This window comes from Tamandua tetradactyla, chromosome 5 (assembly GCF_023851605.1).
Source record: "Tamandua tetradactyla isolate mTamTet1 chromosome 5, mTamTet1.pri, whole genome shotgun sequence".
NCBI lineage: Eukaryota > Metazoa > Chordata > Mammalia > Pilosa > Myrmecophagidae > Tamandua > Tamandua tetradactyla.
In genome coordinates, this window is record NC_135331.1 from 173,095,032 (window position 1) to 173,113,569 (window position 18,538).

General features: G+C 39.2%; 1 protein-coding gene across 6 annotated transcripts in view; it reads right to left on the reverse strand.

Annotated features, from left to right (window-relative positions):
• Window positions 1-5,338: 5,338 nt before the first annotated feature.
• Window positions 5,339-18,538, reverse strand: part of HS3ST5 (heparan sulfate-glucosamine 3-sulfotransferase 5) — a 229,267-nt gene continuing 216,067 nt past the window's right edge. For all 6 annotated transcript variants that reach the window (XM_077162707.1, XM_077162705.1, XM_077162706.1 and 3 more), the window contains 2 exons: window positions 10,554-10,692; window positions 5,339-7,049 (listed from right to left, as the gene is read on the reverse strand). In XM_077162707.1, the coding sequence (XP_077018822.1) occupies window positions 6,119-7,049; window positions 10,554-10,660 (1,038 nt within the window). In that variant the 5' untranslated portion in view covers window positions 10,661-10,692 and the 3' untranslated portion in view covers window positions 5,339-6,118. The remainder of the gene's footprint in view (window positions 7,050-10,553; window positions 10,693-18,538) is intronic.

The following is an 18,538-nucleotide window of genomic DNA, read 5'->3' on the forward strand; positions in this document are numbered from 1 at the left end:
GCAAGTCAGAAGTCTGACCCAAGACTCAGTGGGCTGAAACAAGGTGTTGGCAGGGCAATGTGTCCTGCTGAAGGGTCTAGGGGAGAATCCATTCCTTGCCTATTCCAGTTTCTAGAGGCCACCCACATTCCTTGCTTCCTACCCACTTCCTTCATCTTCAAAGTCAGCAATGTTGCACCTCTTTGAAGGTTCCCAAAGTCTCATCCCACTCTTCCATAATCACATCTCCCTCTAATTCTTATCTTCTTTCTCCCTCTTCTACTTTTAAGTACCCTTGTGATTGCACTGGGCCCACTCAGATAATTCAGAATAATCTCCCCATCTCAAAATCCTTAATTTAATCCCATCTAAAAAATCTCTTTTCCATGTAAAGTAAATGCACAAGTTCCAAGGATTAAGGTGTGGGCGTCTTTGGGAGTATCATTATTTTGCCTGTCACACTCCTTATTATCATTATTTATTTCTTTAGGAATTAAGGGTAATAGGGTTGTTTACTGAATTATTACTATATTTATCATTTTCATTATGATAAAATCAAGGTTGAGAGGTATGGTAGATTTTTTGAAAAAGCAACCACAATAATTTCCTTTCTAATATCCCTAACCTTAGGTAATACCCCCTACACTGACTCTAAGCTTGTTGGTATGACATTCAACTAAAGTTGAAAATTAGATTGAACTGAAGGGAAGTTCAGTTGTAAAGAAAAAGGTGATGAAGACTATCCTTTAGAGGGTTAAATTATAGACACAAAGCTTTATGGGGAGACCCTATGCACAAGACAGAAAAGGACACTGAGGGTTTGCCTCCACCTTCATGCTGCCAATTCCCTGGAAATTCATTGTCCTAAGAAATGCTCCAATAATCACTTCCATGGAATGATGCAATGCACATTGAAAGATCCTAAATGTTTCTATTCTGACTCCCCTGCTCAAGCTTAAAGAGACAATTTGACTTGCTCCATTTTACCCAGAAAATTGAGCTTATATCTGCTTTATTTTCAATGAAACAAATATATTCCCTACATATTTCAGAAGATGCTAATATATATTACATGCAAATGAAGGTTGTATTCAATTTTCTTTTTATTTCCACATCTCCGGATCTACTCCTAGGATGGGTGGAGCCAGAATGAAAAGTTCAGTGGCAAAGGGATTCTTAGATGGCAGGCATCCAAAGAGAGTTGGCTTCAAAAAGATACCTTTGCCTTAATCAATCCTGGGGAAAACACCTCTCACATCACTGTGTCTACTTGGTGTAGCGACATTATCATCCAGTGTTGACAGCAGGTCTCACTTTCGAAGAGTTTGTATTAAATTTACTTCCAGTGCTAGAACACCTGACATGTAGCAATTTGAAGTTTATACTCTACCACAAAGCTTTAGTTGAGTTTCAGTGTGGCCTCACAAAGAGACAGTTTTCAACTGGCCTTAAAGATTGTTCTCTGGTGCTGTTAAGGAAAAAGGAAATGCAGGGCAGAGGTGTAAGCCTTTAGAAATGTGTGAAATGAGTGTGGCTGTGTGTGGCTCTTTGAAATGATATTACAAATCTGCATGGAGTGACTCACTTCCATGGGGGAATGTTTTTAAAGGGGGATGACACATATGTTTAGAAACAGTAAAGCCCTCTTACCAACAGCTTCCCTAGACCTGGTAGAGTGATTATGGTTCACAAATTCAGCAGCAATGGAATTCATCCTGATAAACTACCAAGCATGCTACTACCTACCTAATATGACCGCAAGGACATTGTTTTTCAACTGAGCTGCCTTTAAATAACAAACACTTGTTCTTGGAATACCAATCAAGTGCTTTTTATGGGAAACACATATTGCTATCCTTCTGGTTCTGCCTTTTCAACTCCCCAATCTGTCTAATCATTATAAAATAGCACTCTTATTCCTAAAATGTACAATAAAATGTCATTGGGAAGAAATCTTTAAAAGTTGAATATGTAAAAGAATTGTTTTTGTAAGAGATGTAGGAAGGCATCGTTAATTAGAATCTTACCTAATCATCATATTTTGGCCTAAATTTTATCCTTGCACTAACTATATAAGAAGGGGTTGCTATAAAAATTGATAAACAGACACCGGGGGCCTGAATAACCTATTTCAGAGGACAGACTGTTTTTGAAATTCTTGGACAATGATAATTTGGGGGGGGGGGAATCTAATAAGCCAATTAAGAGTCCTTTCTTTAGTAAAGTCTTTTATTTAGTAAAGAGTCTTTTATTTAGTAAAGCAGGTCCAATCGGAAATTTATTTTTCAATATATTGCTAGTATAGTTTGGAACCATACTTGGAAATAATTGCAATGAGTTTTAAAATAGTCTATATTTTCACCTTGTTGGTCTACATTTCAAAGATTTTGCTGTATTGAGCCGTTTTTAGGAGGAATGTTTTAAGCAAAGTTTTCTTTTCTTTTTTTTGCTTAGCATGTAGACTCTTCTAAGTGGAAAATGGCTGCTGAATGTGCAAAAAGAGCACAAAAGACTTTCAGCAGGAAGAGGCTATTTATGAGCATTTGAAATTCTCCATCCCTGGAAAATTCTCAAATTAGGCTTATGAAGACAACCCGATTTAGCAAATTGCTAACTGGAGAAAGCCAATGCTTATCAGCAGGCCTGGAATCTAAATTGCACCTCTCCTTGGTTCCCAGTTCCTTTAGCAGCAATGCATCTTCAGAGTGTCATGGTTACACTGGGTCCTTGACCTTGTCCTCAAGGAGGGTCTTCCTGCCAGGTGCAGTCCCCCCAAGCGGTCCTCCCACAGGGCTCCATCAGCCTGAAGAGTGGGAACTGGGCTGGCAACTAATGACCCTTTTCCCTGGTACATCAATGCAAAAGGTATCGAGTCTAAGGTCAGGCGTGATCATGAAGGGTTTATAAGCTTTTCCTTTTCATACATTAGCTGAGAACCCAAAAGCACTCTGCAATCAGGAGGAAAATTAGCCTCTTAATTAAACTGAGTCAGATGATTTCAGGTAGATAGGTGTTAGACTTGGAAATGTATGGATTTGTATGGCTCTCTCTTCTTTTTTCTTTCTCTGTTCCCAGTCTCTCTCTCTCTCTCTCTCCCTCTCTCTCTACTCTCCTCTCTCATCTCCTTCTTCTCCTCCTCCACCCCATCTCTCATCTCTCCTAGTCATACTCTCTCTCTCTCTCTCTCTCTCTACTCTCTCCTCTCCTCTCCTCCTCCTCCCTCCTCTCTCTCTCTCCCTCTCTCTCTCTCTCTCACTCTCTCCCTCTCCCTCTCCCTCCCTCCCTCCCTCTCTCTTTCTCCCCTTCCCTTGGGAATCTAGTTCCTTTTTGTTTAATTAGAATTAGAATTCCCTGGCCTCCAAAATAGTGTAGTATCACCTTTATGGTCCAGAAGAAACGTCACCATTGCTTATGCAGTTTTTCTTTTTTGCAGCTAGAATCGTTTCACAGCACTATATGTTGCGGCCAAGACTCTGGAAGGAATGTAATGTTTTCATGATGTAAATGGAGTAACATTAAAGAGAGCTTTAGTGGAGTTATTATAATGAGCCAAAGATTTCTCTAGAGGTCCTTTGCCTGTTTGATAACAACAGGAAACATTTTTCTAAACAAGGAGGTTTAAAATCTCCAGTGGAGGCATGCTATTAAGACATAGCATCTTTATTTCTCTCTGACTAGGGTTCAGTCAGCAGTGGCCGTGGCTGTTGATTCCTGGAAACCAACAACCTAAAACATCCTCCCAGGCTATGCCTCCTGCTTTGGCTCTCTGTGGGTGAGGCTCCAAGGTTGAAAACGAGGTTTTGTTTAGGAAGTGGGACAACTGGAAGTCACAGTGCTTTTCTCTGAATATAATAAAGAATTACTGATTTATTGGGTTAAAAATAAATTGTAAAAGTCATGCTAAGCTGAACAGAGTCTTAGAATAAACTCTGACATATATACCAATTGTGTATATATGTAGCAAAAGCTTAAGAAAAGTCTTAAGCCTTAAAAGATTATCATCGAGAAATTTGTACTCATTAACTTTTGTTTTTATGTCTCTAAATCTGAGAAATGGTTGCCATTTTTCAACTTTACGTGTGGAATACTGTCTTTTGAAACATCATGTTCCAATGGGGCACACTCTGATGGTCACTGGTATAAAACCATTGTGTGTATAGTTTTCTAATTATAGTTTTAATAATATTAAGGACAACTTAGTGATTTTGTCCTTGAATGCAATATTCAAAGACTGGATTCTGACGGTTAGCTCAGAGTCAAGCACTGGGAAATGCGGCACCAGATTCCTTACCTTTGAATTCCTTCCTGGCTCAGGGGAGAAGAGATTAGCATTTAGACCTGAGATGCTCAATACAGAATCATCCGAGTGTGGAAGAAGCCAGGCTGCCAGTGTCTGTCAGAGTCACACATGGTTCGTGCTGAGAGAACAGCATCACTGCTAATTGAAGAAGCATGGACGATTACCCAGGCCATGCCGTGAGAAGGCACATCTACTGACACCAGAGGGGAAAGGGCCATTTATTTAGAAAAGCTCGCCATCAAATCACTGGACGGGATAAACAGATCATGGAGAAAATCAACACTTATTACAATCCAAGGGGAATTCATTGCAATTCACTGATTTCTTTAGGGACTCTCAATGTGATATTGAACAGAACTCCCTCCAATATCTTTTATTGGATAAGAAACTGTGAGAAATCCACCTTGCTTTTGTTTACACCTCTTCCATGTTTTTCCAAATTATATTTAACTCTAATAGTGTGTTTGATGTCAGCAAGACACCTAATTTAGAATTAATTCCTCTAGATGGAAATATGAGTCATATGTTTATGTTTGTAATAAAAACACTGTATGCCGTTGGGTCATTTCTGAGCAGAGCTGATATAGTATCATCTAAAAGAGAGAGTCCTGAAAAAGCTTTGTATTTATATTTTGTAGTAGCAGCAGCACAGAGGCTGCACAAGATTTCTAATCTTATTTTATTTAATCTACCTACTGGTCTGACTCTGATTAGAGGTTCAAATAAAACTGTCATTCTTGTATGCCTTGATTTTGTTAAAGTATTCCTAGTCTCTCTTCTGGCAGAGTGGTGACTGCCAGTAAATTAGTTGTCACAAAGTTGTAGCAGAGCAGTCCTAGTGGTGTTTGAGGTGGCTATTATACTAGATTTCCAGATGGTTGAGATTTTCTTTTTAATATATTCAGCCACACTTCATAAATACATTTTCTCAAGGGTACAGAAATCCAATGGAGAATCACCAATTTCCAAGTGCTCCCAAATACACATAAACAGCTTTGATTTGGGGAGCCAGCAGGGGGCATGCAAAACAAAATGAGAAGAAAAAAAGTTGCACATAGAGTAATTTTAATCCATTCCATTTTTAAATACCACAATAAATTTAATCTTCACAATAAATTAAATAGCCATATTCAGTTTACAAAATAGAATTACTTAGTGTGAAACCAGTATTTACAACATTATACAGTATGTACATGACATTTCTCTGTGTTGACATACAACATGGAAGTAAAAGGACCTGACTTTCCAATGTGCGATGGACATGCTACAAGTGACACCATGGTCCATAGGAGAAAACAATAGTGCAAACTCACCACGGGGACTTTGGGACAATGTCAATTTTATGAGAGAAGACATTCTTTTAAATAATAAGAAAATAGCACTTTCTGTTCTCCTGGCACCAATTCAGCATGTGAATTAAAGTGCCTGCTTTCCCTTAGAAAAAAATGCATAACTGGAACCCTTTACTTCCTGAAGCTTCACAGCCACTAGTACATTTTCACACATTAATCTTTTGGCTTAAATCTAAGAAAATGGCTGGTAACAAACTCTGAGTCAAAGGAAGACTAACTCTTTGAGAATAGCTGAAGTCACTTTTCCCCAATATCACCACCTCTTCTCTTGCAAATAGCTTAAAAGATGCAACTATGCGGAGAGCAATTTTTCTGTAAGTTTTCAGTAGAAAAAGAACTAATCTTATATTTGGTCACACACTGCATATGTACAAGTATACATGGAAAAATGACTTGGATAGCTGGGTGTAGGGAAAGTGCATATTTTCATCTAGAAGGGGACGCTGTGTCTCCAGGCACAACACATGGTGTTGTATGGCATATTATTTTATGGCCAGTTCAATGTCCTTCCAGTGATCTGGTAAAATTTTTGATTAAAAGGATGAAAGAATTTGCGCAATTTGGTAATGACAGAGGGGTCCACCTCTGGATGAATGCGCCCTTTGCTGCCCGCCAGGCACTTATTAAAGATAATGTTAAATCGCAAGCAGTAAAACCCTCTGGTCGCATTGAAATATAAATTGTACTGGCTTATCCTTGGAGGAAGATTTAGGAACTTCTCCACGAGCTGTAGTTCTGGCAGAGGTTCCGTGATGAGGCGGTCTCCATCGACAATGTGAAACTGCTCAATCGGAAAATATTTCAACCATCTTTCCAGATGTTTGGTGTAGACGCTGGTTCTGACTGCTTTGTACTTCGTGTTTACTTCGCAGGTATTAGGGTCTATTGCCAGCTTCTCAAACTTGTAGTAAGTTTTGTTCTTCCTCTCCTTTCCCTCTAGCACCTGAGTGTAATCAGAAATAGCTCTTGTGGTTGGCTCCCTGACAATGATCAACAGCTTGATGGATGAGTTCATTTTGTAAATCCTTTCAGGAACCTCTTCTGTGATAAAATATGCTGGGCTCTTCTCAATTGTGATTTGCTGAGGGTAGGAAAAAGGCATCTTTTTCCGATACCACTCAATGCCCTTGGCATAGTTCTCGTCATTGTCAAAAAAGTGGATTTCTTGAGAGGCTTTGACCACTGCTGGGTGGAGATTCAGCATCTCAAGCAGGGCCCTAGTGCCTCCTTTTCTCACCCCAATGATGATGGCCTTGGGGAGCTGCTGGACCAGGTCATGAAGGCGGACCTGATCCCTGGACGTGTTGCCCTTCCGGAACTCGTGCAGCAGGCCACGCTTGAACTGCAGCGCGCGGAGCGGGAATTCCACCTGACTGCGGGCTCCGAACCGGCTTTCCACGGGGCAGATGGGTTGCAGCCTGTGAAAAACAGATACTTTAAGATGCTTACTGCAACTAATTTCTCATGTTTCTGGTTCCCCAGCCAGACAACGATTTTAAACCCAGAAATAAAACCACTGGTTTCCAGCCTGCTACAATCCATAATGAACACATGTTTGAGAAATTTTATTTTAAGCAACCCTGTATTAAATGGAGCATGCATAACTGATGGGATTTTTTATTTAGTGCTCCTTCAGATTTTTATTCCCCAAGCACTTAATTGACTACGGCATGTACTTTTGTTCTCCGTACAGGATAGACAAGTGACACCAGCCATATTAATGGCTTTTTAACAGTTCAACAGTTAACATCGTTTAGAAAACATGAAAGGCAGAAGATTATAATCTTCAGCTGGGAAACTGAAGGGCAGCAAGGAGGCCATGGCTTTTGGGCTTCCTGGGATATTATATTCTTGCAGTACAGCAGCGTTCATAGCACTCCTAAAAGTCTTTGTGATACAATCTGAAAATAGACCCCAATGTCTGTCCTTGGCTACTTGCATCATCAACTTGCAAAGTTCCAATCTTGGCATTTGCTGAGCTTTTCACTGTGGGAATTTCTGCCCTTGGATTAGGGACAGCTGGAGGGTATGATATTTCTTCTGCCTCTCTTCTTTCTAGCTAAAGAGATCAGATAATGTTTTCACTTTACTGAATGTAGGAACAAACTCACTTGCTGTCAGCAAGTACTGTATATCACCAGCCACACCAGGGACCAGAAATCAGCAAGACTTTAAAGGGGCCAGAAACCTCAGATCCTCATTGCCAAGCCCACAGAAATCAGGGCTTGTGTCTGAAGGACGGAGACCGAGGCATGGAGCCAGGAAAGGAGCATTTGGACCTCTGTGTTCCACTAATTAATGAACAACCACTGAAGCTTTTCTCTGACAGAGGAAAATGTGGTAGTAGTCACAATGATGCTGGACTTGAATTTGGCTTGGCTATTATACACTAAAGGTATGGTCTGAAACAGAACCAGAACTCATTATAATTTCCCTAAGGTGATCGGGGAAGGCATCTTAGTCTTCTAGGTAAAAGGGGGAACATTAGTACAAAATGGCTATTAAATCAGTTCCTCCAACTGAAGCTTCCAGCTCGCCTAATAATTTGGAATTTATGTCTCTCTGAGGTGATGAGGTCTCTTTTTCCAAGAGACCTTTCTGGATCTTTCTTGTCTTCTGTAATGTTTGTGATTAAAAGGACATGAGAACAACCTCAAGGTCATATGAAGGCTGTTCTGTGAAACTAGGGGGAGAAGGCTTGGGCTGTTTAATCAACTTCAATCACAATGCTTAAGATAAAATACAAACATATACTTACTTTTTTGTGGTGTTTGTTTTTTATGATTTAAGATTTTAAAAATAATTCAGGCTCATTGTGGAAATACAAAAAACTATAAAATAATAATGAGATAATTATATAACAGTTAAAATCTTAGAGAAACAAATTTTGTTTTTATTCATTTGTTATACAATTAGTATGCTAAGGCTGTAGTTAGAAGATATAAAATGATCAACACTTGATCAAAGATGTTTTTAATTGTGACATTGGGATATCAAAACTTCATCTTTCATCTCTTTTTTGGGTTCTGGTTGAGAAGTAAGCCCAAATTCTCTCAGGCCTCCACTAAATGTAATGAATAGGCTTCTCTCTTATGAATGAAGCTTTTTATTGTTCGTAGGAGAACTGGGAACTAGTCACTCAATTCCTCTTCTGTAGGACTTAATTCTCTTTAAGAACTCTGGTTGAGAGAAGTTAATACAGAGGGTCTCTGCCCTGTTTGAGGTAGAATGAAATTTCCTTATCTCTGGAAAGGGCAGTTTCCCTTTTTTTTTTTTTTTTTTTTTAGCTTTCTTCCTCTTTCCACATCCTATCCCAGGAGCTCATATCCTGCATCATAAATGAGCCTCCCTAATTCAATTTAGGAGGAAATATATTATTTCACACTTCCCAGTAGAATATATTATGGGCATAGGACCAAGATCAAAATGAATAAAATTGTAGCACTGGAAAGGATCTTAGAAGTAATTGAGTTTGGCCTGTTACTCAGAGAGGGGCTCTTTAGTTACAAAAGGATATACTGTAACATTCAGTTATAACTGACATATATAAGTACATGCCCATTTCAGACATAATCTGCTTGAAGAGGGGTGTTGAGAATGCCCACCAGGCAAAGCACTTTCTTATAAAAGCTTCAGATTAGAGACCAGGCACAGGGATACAAATAAGAGGAATCATCAACCAAATAAAAATTAAATAATAACACTTTAATGATTGTTAGATCAATAACTCAACAAAAAACTAGTAATTAGAAGCTAATTAAAGATACTGAGAAGAAGATTTGATCTAAAAGATCTATCATGGACATAGGAAATGGTACAACTTCAAGGCTTTTCATTAATACTTAAGTGCTACTTTAAGAAACTACATGAGTCAGTCATAAGCTCTCAATTATACCATTTCTACTGGTAACCACTAATAAGTGGAAAGATTATTCAGGAAATTTTATTTGCAGAGCATCAAAGGGGTTCAGTTCATGAGTCAAGCTGACACTGGCTGAGGGAAACAAGGACCACTACTATATTCTTTGTGGAATATGTGAGTCATATGATATGAAGATTAATTTAAATTTTGGAAGGAAAAGGAAAACTGGAAGGAGAATATTTTCACTTTAATGTGTAGCTGTATTTTCAGGGAGAATAGGAATTGATTCATGGAGAACATATTCAGTCTTTCCAGTGCAAGGGATTAAATTGAAAGGACAAAGAAAGCAGCTTCACATTTCAGGAATTAACTTCTCTGCATTTTCCAATCACACTGGATCTAGCACAGTCTAGAGGCATTCAATGTGAAGCCAGCTGATATTGATGGGACTTCAACAAGCCAGACTCTCGCTATGTGATTTTCTCTCCATGGATTTTCGATGGGCAATTACTCTGAACTACAGCCTCCTTGTCTGGTACATTCAGCTCCTGAAAACTAGAGCTAATTAACATAGTTAAAACTCCCCAAGCCTGTAGCCATCTTTCCAGGGTGATGGATTCCAAACTTGATGAGCTTCTTTACAGGCTCATATGTAATTTTAACTCTCCTGGTAGCACATTAATTGGCCACTCATAAATTTAAAAATGAAGATACAGAATTCATCATCACTATTTTGCTATGGCTAGAGGTCAACACCAGATTCACACAATGAGTTCTCATAAATGACATTTTCACTGTACATAGCTTTATCCCTTCTCTGAAAACAAGTGTCAGTGCACCCAGAATACAAATGGATCTTGACAAACACCTTGGTTTGAGCAACTTGGATCTCTTTCTTTTAAAAGCTCAATAAATCAAAATCAATACTGCAGAAGAGCATACCTCTTGGGAACTTTGAAGGAAGAAAACAAATGGACAGATCTAAAATTATGTCCTATGGAGGTTTAAATCAAAAGACACTTGAAGTCACACGGGCATAAGCATGTGTTTAATCACCTACCTATCCAAGCTCCCAACTCTGGCAACTAGATACAGGAGACTCCCAACAGCAAGGCTTCCCAGCACCAGGAGTTTCTGTCTCAGCCACACCTGCTGTTTGAATAGCATGGCCCTCCATCAACCTTCAGGACTTTTGCAGCCTGGAGAGGTGGGCAAAAAGGGAACTCATCAGCAGTCATCTCTTATAGACTCTTGGTTCTCACAAAGCCAACAAGTAGAGGGAACAGAGGGGATGAAATGATGCTACACCAAGAACAGACCCCAACCTTGACAGCTTCCATGATGTAACAGATATTTCACAAAACTTACCTTTCTTCTCCTGGCCTGTGTTATAAGATCAAATAACTAGACAGCTGCTACTAGGCAGAAGCAAGTAGCAGTAGCAGAATCTACTAATTGGCAAAGTAAATTTAAAAAATGCATATATATATGTATATAATATATAGAGAGACATGATGCATTTATATTTGTGTATATTTGTATAAATATATGTGTATATATATGTATGTATATATATATATATATATATATATATATATATATATATATATATATATATATATATATATATACACATTTATCTTTTGCTGCTGGTGCTGCTGTTAAATCATTCAGAGTTAAAGAACATCGGTGAAATGAGTAACTTGGTTTCCCAGCAGGGGACCAGTAAACTGAAAGCTCTGTCTCAAAAGAAGAGAGCAAATGTAGGGACTGAAATCCCAGTTCAGTAACATCATTTTCGGCATAACGGTGACGTATCTAACTTGGGTAGCTTTGTTTTCTTTAATTGTGCATGGAGGAAGGGGCAAGATCAAAAGCTATTTCTTTACTTACTGAGCTTATCTGTTTGAGAACAGTGGCTCTATAGGAACCTGATGTTTTCCTTCATCTCTGCTGCCCAATCCTGGACTCTGGAAACATGCTCAGACTGGATGCCCTTGCTATATGATCTCTCCTGGTTCTCAGTGAATTTAAACGTGTTTGGTAATATCCAGTTATTCTAACATCACAAAAGGACACTGCGTTGAAGCTTTGCACTTTTATACCTGAAATAAGGCCAGCTGAGGAATGCAGGGTTTTATCTAGTGTTCCCATTAAATTGTGTGTGTGTGTGTGGGGGGGAGGGGATGCAAGCTCCCAATTCAGCCTTTCTTATTCAAAATAAATCCAATCCCCCTTTCAAGATAAGATAGTTTGCTTCTTATTGAAACTCAAAAGAGTAACTAAGAGAAACTACAGCAACACATAGTTATGCTGCAATATAACTCTTGTTTTTGCTATGAGAAGGTTTTCTCTGTGCAAAAAAGATTGGTTGATGATCTATTCATTCATTCATCAAGAATTTTTTAAGTATTGATAACCTTTCCAGTTATAATACTAGGCTTATGGGGGATTCCATAGAAAAAGATCCTGAGACTTTCAGCCATTGCAAAACTGATAAGGTGATTAGAGAATTTAATACATTAGATAATACATGAAACAACCAGAGAACACAATCCAATGAATGCAATTCCTGATAATGTAGAAATAAATGATGGGGAAAGAAAATTAAGGAAAAGGGCAAGAATGTGGGCTCCATGGGAAGACTATCTTCTAGAATGTAGTACATGATTTGGTCAGGAGGCTGCAGGAGAATATCCCAAGAGAGAGAGATAATAGCAGCATTCATCTAATAGACAGCTGGCAAATGTTTATGGAGCATCCCTGATGTGCCAGATTCTGTGCTGGGTGCTATGGAGAGTGGTAAATTAAGCAGAGGTGCCTCCTGTCCATGGGTGCCTGTGTGTAGTGGAGAAGGTAGACACTAAGTGAGTAAATATATGATCTTACCTACTTACAAACTGCAATGATGTTACAAAGGTAAAGCACAGGAGGGAGGAGAAAGTACAATCGGGGGACCTACTCCTTCTTTCTGACATCAGGAGGAAAAGGAGGAAGGAGGTCAGAGTAGGGCAAAGCGGACTTCAGACAGAGGACTCAGTAAGTGCCATGGGACTAAGGAAGGAAAATGCTTGGCTAGTTTGGGAAGTGAAAGAAACTGGTGTGGCTGGACACAGGGATTGAGGGGTAGAGAGGAAAGGTAAGAAAAAACAAAAGAAAACAGAAATAAAGACAGGTAATAAGAAGGGTATTTTCAGGGACTGGGGTGAGCCTAGGGTTTCTGACCTAGCCTGCCTTGCCTTATATGAAATGGGGAAGAGAAAAGGAAAAGAAAATGAAGCTTATTGAGCATCTATTATGTGGCAAGGACATTGTGCCAGGTAGTATTTCTGGAAACTCTCAGAAAAGCTCTATGAAGTATTTAATAGTTATTTCCATTTTATAGATGGGTAAACTGAAGCTCAGAGAATTCTGTCTAACTTGCCTGAGACTATACAACTGGCAGACAACATGAGGCAAAAGCAATAATCTAAAGGAGGTGATTCAGGACTCTGCTGTCTGAAGTCATCAATCCCCTTTCTCCATGTTGATATGGAGCTCCTCAGAGCTACATGCCTTTATCATAGGACTCAAATGCAAATATTGCAGCAAGATGCAGAAAAGAATGGCAGAAAGAAAACCGTGTTCAAGTTCCCCAATGAAGTCTTCTCCTTAGTAGCTAGGTAATCTTGAGGACCTTTCTTTCCTTATCTCTAAAATGGGGACAATATCTGACCTCCTCACTTAACTGTGGTATACTCAGAATGAAATATAGTTTCTACAAGTTAAATCATTATACAAAGGTTCATTAACTTGCCTAACTAATCTAAGGGGCTATGTGTCATTTCTATCTTAGTGTTAATTAATTTAATATGCCTTGACAGTGGCATAGTATGAGAGAATAAAGGTAATAATGGCTGAGGAGGGTCAGACACAAATGAGAAAAATGGGGAAAGACAAGGTAAAATGTGTTTGCTCTATGGCTTTACCTAGGGCCACCAGCCTCATGCTGAGGAGGAGCTTAGGGGGAGGCTGGGGCAGTTGTGTGGCCCCCTGTGCCACCCAAAGGGTGTTTCCATCCTGTCCTACATGAAACTGCACAATATTTCCATCTCTCTCACCAGCCCACGGGGCTGCCTGTCTATGTTTAGCTACAACTCATCCATTCTTCTTCTCTAGATGAGTTCTCAGTTCTCCGTAAAGTCTGATGTCCCTATCCACAGTCATTCCCCCAAGCTCAACTGAACTCCTTTATCCAGGCATTTCATTGTTCCAGATGTGTTTGACTAGTGGTTGCTGCTCTCTCCTTCTGCGTATGCCACCACCATCTCCTAGCAATGAGCTAATCCTACTGACCGACTGAGAAGGATTAGAGAGCTAACTGAGAGGCCCTCAGCCCAGAATCTGTCTGCTTTTCTACATAGACCAGTGGTTCTCTACGGTGAGCTTGCTGTCTTTAGAAGGCACCCACCTGCCACTGCCCTCAGAGATTCCAGTTCAAAAGGTCTGCATTATTCTTACATTTGTATTTTTACACTGGGGTGAATAATACCAGAAAAAAGTCAAAAAACTTTAGTCATTCCCTTTTTTTTTCCCACTCTTTGGTCACCAAGGTCAATACACTATTTGTCCGTTATTTCTTCTTTCCTTGTCCTATCCAGACACTCAGTGCCCTCTTTATTCCTTAATCATTTTATATGTTCTCCCTATTCATTTCCAGTGACTGTGTACTACCTGATTAATCTTCCTAATGTAAGTTAGTTTGCCCCTCATCTGTTTTCAGTGGCTTACCAGATAAAGTCTGACCTCTTCCCTCTTGAAAGCCAGAGGCCCCTCCTTGTGAGATCTCAGCTTGGGTTGTCTGCTTCCTTCCTTCTTACTTCCCACTTCACATGTCCTCCAGCCTGCAGTCGGTGTCTTCCCTGCCCTTCGTGTTCCTTCCCTCTCATCTCTGTGATGCTATCAGCTTCTTCCCTGGACCGGGAGGTCTTCCCTAGTTTTTCCCACAGGGGTCCCAGGTTCTGTGATACCTCCCTGAGGAGGGTACATCCTGGTGGGTGGGTGTCCTTGGGGTGGGGGTGGGACAGAATGCCCTGGATACTCTGAGGCATTTCCCACTGGTGAGGCAAGAATGGGATCAGGCCCATGTATAGATGATTACAGGACCAAACGTTGATGGCCACACTTGTAGATAAAACTTGGGAGACATCTGCCACATTTAGGTGGAGAATGAAGTTATGAAGTGACCTTGTGGTTGAACTTTTCTCAAGAGTTAGCAGGCAGGAAAAAGAAGAAACAAGTGTCTGAGGACATGAAAGTAATTCAAGACTTAGAAGAATATCACAACAAGGCTTTCAAGCTTCCTACTATAAAGCACATGTCACCTGGCATACATTCAGATATTGGCTCTGATTGAAAATGGGTTCATTATTTTTCCTATCACCACTGATGCTTCTTTGGGTCTCAGAGGCTACTATACTGCACCCAGGGACTCTCCCTTTATGATATGCACAGATATTGCTCTGTGGGATAGAATGGTACTGCCAGGATAGCTTGTCTGTGCCTGAAAGACCTAATTTCTCCAGCCTTTTGTTGGCAGGGCGGCCTAGATCCTTACACTGCCTCCTCCAATTGGGGATGGCCCCATTATACCCTCCAAAGCACCTCTGTGTGTAGGAGAAGAACCCAGGGTTTTTTAAATCTTTATTTATTTATTTTTAATTTTGTTTAGAACCCGAGTTTTGATTTAAGACTTCAACTAATACGACTGAGCTGTTCATAGTAACGTGCAAAGACTACTGGATTGGGAGTCAAGGGACCTTGATTCACATTTTGGTTCATATCAGGGATGGAAGCTTTCTGAATTGTGGGGTCCTCATCTGTAAGATGGAGATAGCATCTGTCTCACAGGATGGTTATGACAGGAGCACTGAGTAAAGATACTATAGGATAGAACTTTATGAACAGTTCAGCACTTTACAAAGATGAGGCATTATTAATATATTCAGAAGTCTGGGAAAATTAATTCTTGCAATACACTTTAAAGAAAAAGAGAATAAAATAAATGCAGTTCTCATTAATAGTGTAATTGGATTGTGAAAAATATAAGCCCAGTTTTAAGTATTAATAACTTTTAATGGAAGCTCATATTAAATATTAGAATGCTAAGGCCATAGTGTCTGCTTAAAGCAAGATGACAAAATTACAAAAAAAGAAAAAAGTCAATACTGATCTTGTGTGGCTGAGATGTCTTTGGGAATTCTGGGGAATTGAGGAGGTCAAATATAGTTTCCAGTGAGGATCTCTATAAGACAAGTAAATGTCTCCATAAGATAAGTAAAATCTCCTTCTGTTTTGTAACAGTCTCAGACTAGATGCTGGAAACAGTATCATGGAAGCCCCTGAATAAACCTTGCTCAGGAAACAGCGAAGATCCTTGGAAAATTTAACCTTCAAGATACTGCCTTGATTTTCAACAACATCATGAAATACTTGAGAGTCTGTCAGGCTGAAGTCTTAAAAGCTGGGAGTGGTTGCTCTTGGTCCAGGAATACAAGCCAAGGAGAAGTCACTCAGCTCTTAATCCTTATGGACCATGCAGTTAAATTGAGTAGAAATTTCCTTGTGTTATGACAACTTGTGTTAACACAAGTCCCTTTCCTTGTGTTATGACAGTTTGAATGGATGGTTTAATAATATTTCATCAGAGCAGTCATATTGGTAATAGACAATTTATATAAAATTAATGTTCTTTTTAAATATAATTTTTTTAAATAAAAAAAGGTAGAAGACCTACAATGACATTTCAGCCCTCCATCTTTCAGTGTCTTTCCTTTTGCATGCCAAGAACACCACAATTATAGTTTCTACAAACTACTAAAGCTTTAACAGACACGGTATCTTAGCAGAACAAAGCAGAGTATCTAAATAACAGAGTACGTGGCCAGAAATGACAATTTGTAGAGACATCTGGCTGATTTCCAAAGCAGCTCTAAAGCAAAGAAATAAATGATTACCAAACCGAAACAAAGAAATGAAGGGATTCAAAAATGATGATAGTAAAGACGTGTTCAAGTGCTGTTTGAAGACTTGTAGACTGGTTACTGCAGCCTCTGGTAACAGTAATGACAACAGCAGAAACAATAGCAGCCAAAGTTCATTAAAAATGGCTGAATTGATATGGCAGAATTATTCCAAGGAAATCATAACTCTCATGAGCATTAGCTTATCTGACCTGGGCAACAGCTTTACAAGGCATGCAGGAGCTACATTTACTGTGCAGCAGGATCTGCTGCCTTCCTTCACATTTATTATCTCATGCAGTACAATTGCCCTGAGAAATACAATCCATTTTATTTTTCTGATGGAGATGGAGGAGCAGAGAGATGAACAGATTACTTGTTAAAGGGCATGTAGCTGGTGAATGCAGAAGGGGGATTTAAATCCAGAATTATCTGACTCCAAAGAACATGGCCTCATGATGACAAGGCTACTCATAAAGCTTTGGATGCTCACCTGGGAGACTGAATATATATTTGTTTATTGGTTGATAGAAGCAGACAAAATCACGTAACTCCACCCATAGTACAGAAACCTCAAGGATGGGGGAAGTGAAAAAGAAGAATAAAAGAGGAAAAAGTTTTCCATGGAGGAGCAGGTAGAAGGGGCCATTTGGGTGGTTTGAAACAAATAAGAGGAGAAAATATTGATAATATTAATAATTAATAATAATTACCATGAATAAATAATGATGAAAGGTAATCATTTTATAGAAAGGTAGTGTTTTTATAGTTACAAAGTATTTTTCAAATTAACAACACCATCTATAATTAAAACTGATTAGAATCATGGAAACCCCACCAAATTCGAGAATTGACTTTCCCTTCTAAAAGATTTTAGAGTAGGTAATGGAAATAACATCGGTTTTGAGTATCACTAGTCATAACACAGATTCTTATGTGCTGATTGGCATAAGAATGGCTACCAGGGTTGTCTTTTCAAACGGAAATTTGACCAAGTCGCCTCTAGGCTTAAAACCCTTTATATAGCTCCCTATCATCTACATGGTTTAAGAAGATCTTTTATTCCTTTTTATTGCAAGTCCACATAAACCCCAACTCCCACACATAGCAACTTTAGCTCACAACTTGGAAGTTCTTCTGAACAGGCAATAGGCCATAGTCAGCCTTGCTTTGGGACTATTCCATATAAGGTTTCACAACAGAGGTACGAAGAACCTGTTCCATCACCCTGCTGTGAGGCTCAGTGAGCATGGAGAGTAATTAGGACATCGTTCAGCACACAAACAATAATAATAAAATGTTAGCCACCTCTATTAGTGGTTCCCCCACTCCCGGCCGGTCTAATTCCTACCATTTAGACCTTAGGTTCTCATCTTACATTCCTTGGGAAAGTGTCTCTTGATCACACAGGCCTGGCTGAGATGTTCCTCTCATGTGTCTCCAAAGTATCCTCTACTTAATTCTATTGTAGTTTATCCCATCAAATTGCAATTGTCTATTTCCTTGTGTGTCCCTCCCACTGGATGGCAAGTCCCCTGAGATTAGAGGCCAGGTCTTGCTCATTACTGTACCACCAGCATTGAGGGTATCACGTATGTTCAGTGAATATTTGGTGAATGTTTGAATCAGTCAGATGGAATGAACTTTGAGTATCCCAATAGCTGTAGTATCTGTATACAACATCTCTTTAACTAGATAATAGTACTTTATCTTTGGAAAATTTCTCAGGCTTACAATGCTGTCTGTATATAAATGACCTCACTTTTCCCACCTTTGTATTTTGAAAAATTTGAAGACTCCTATATCCTTCACCTAGATTCACCAATTAAGGTTTTGCCACATTTGCTTTCTCTTTCTATCTCTATATAAACACATTTTTTTTTCTAAATCATTTGAGAATAAGTAGCATATATCAACTCTCTAGCATGTTAGAGGATTTCATGTAATGTGATATAATAAGGTATTAATGTCCCCCAAATCTAGGGAAATGAAATGACCAGCTCAAAGCCTCAAGCTATTAAATCTGGAGTTTTTAACTACTAGT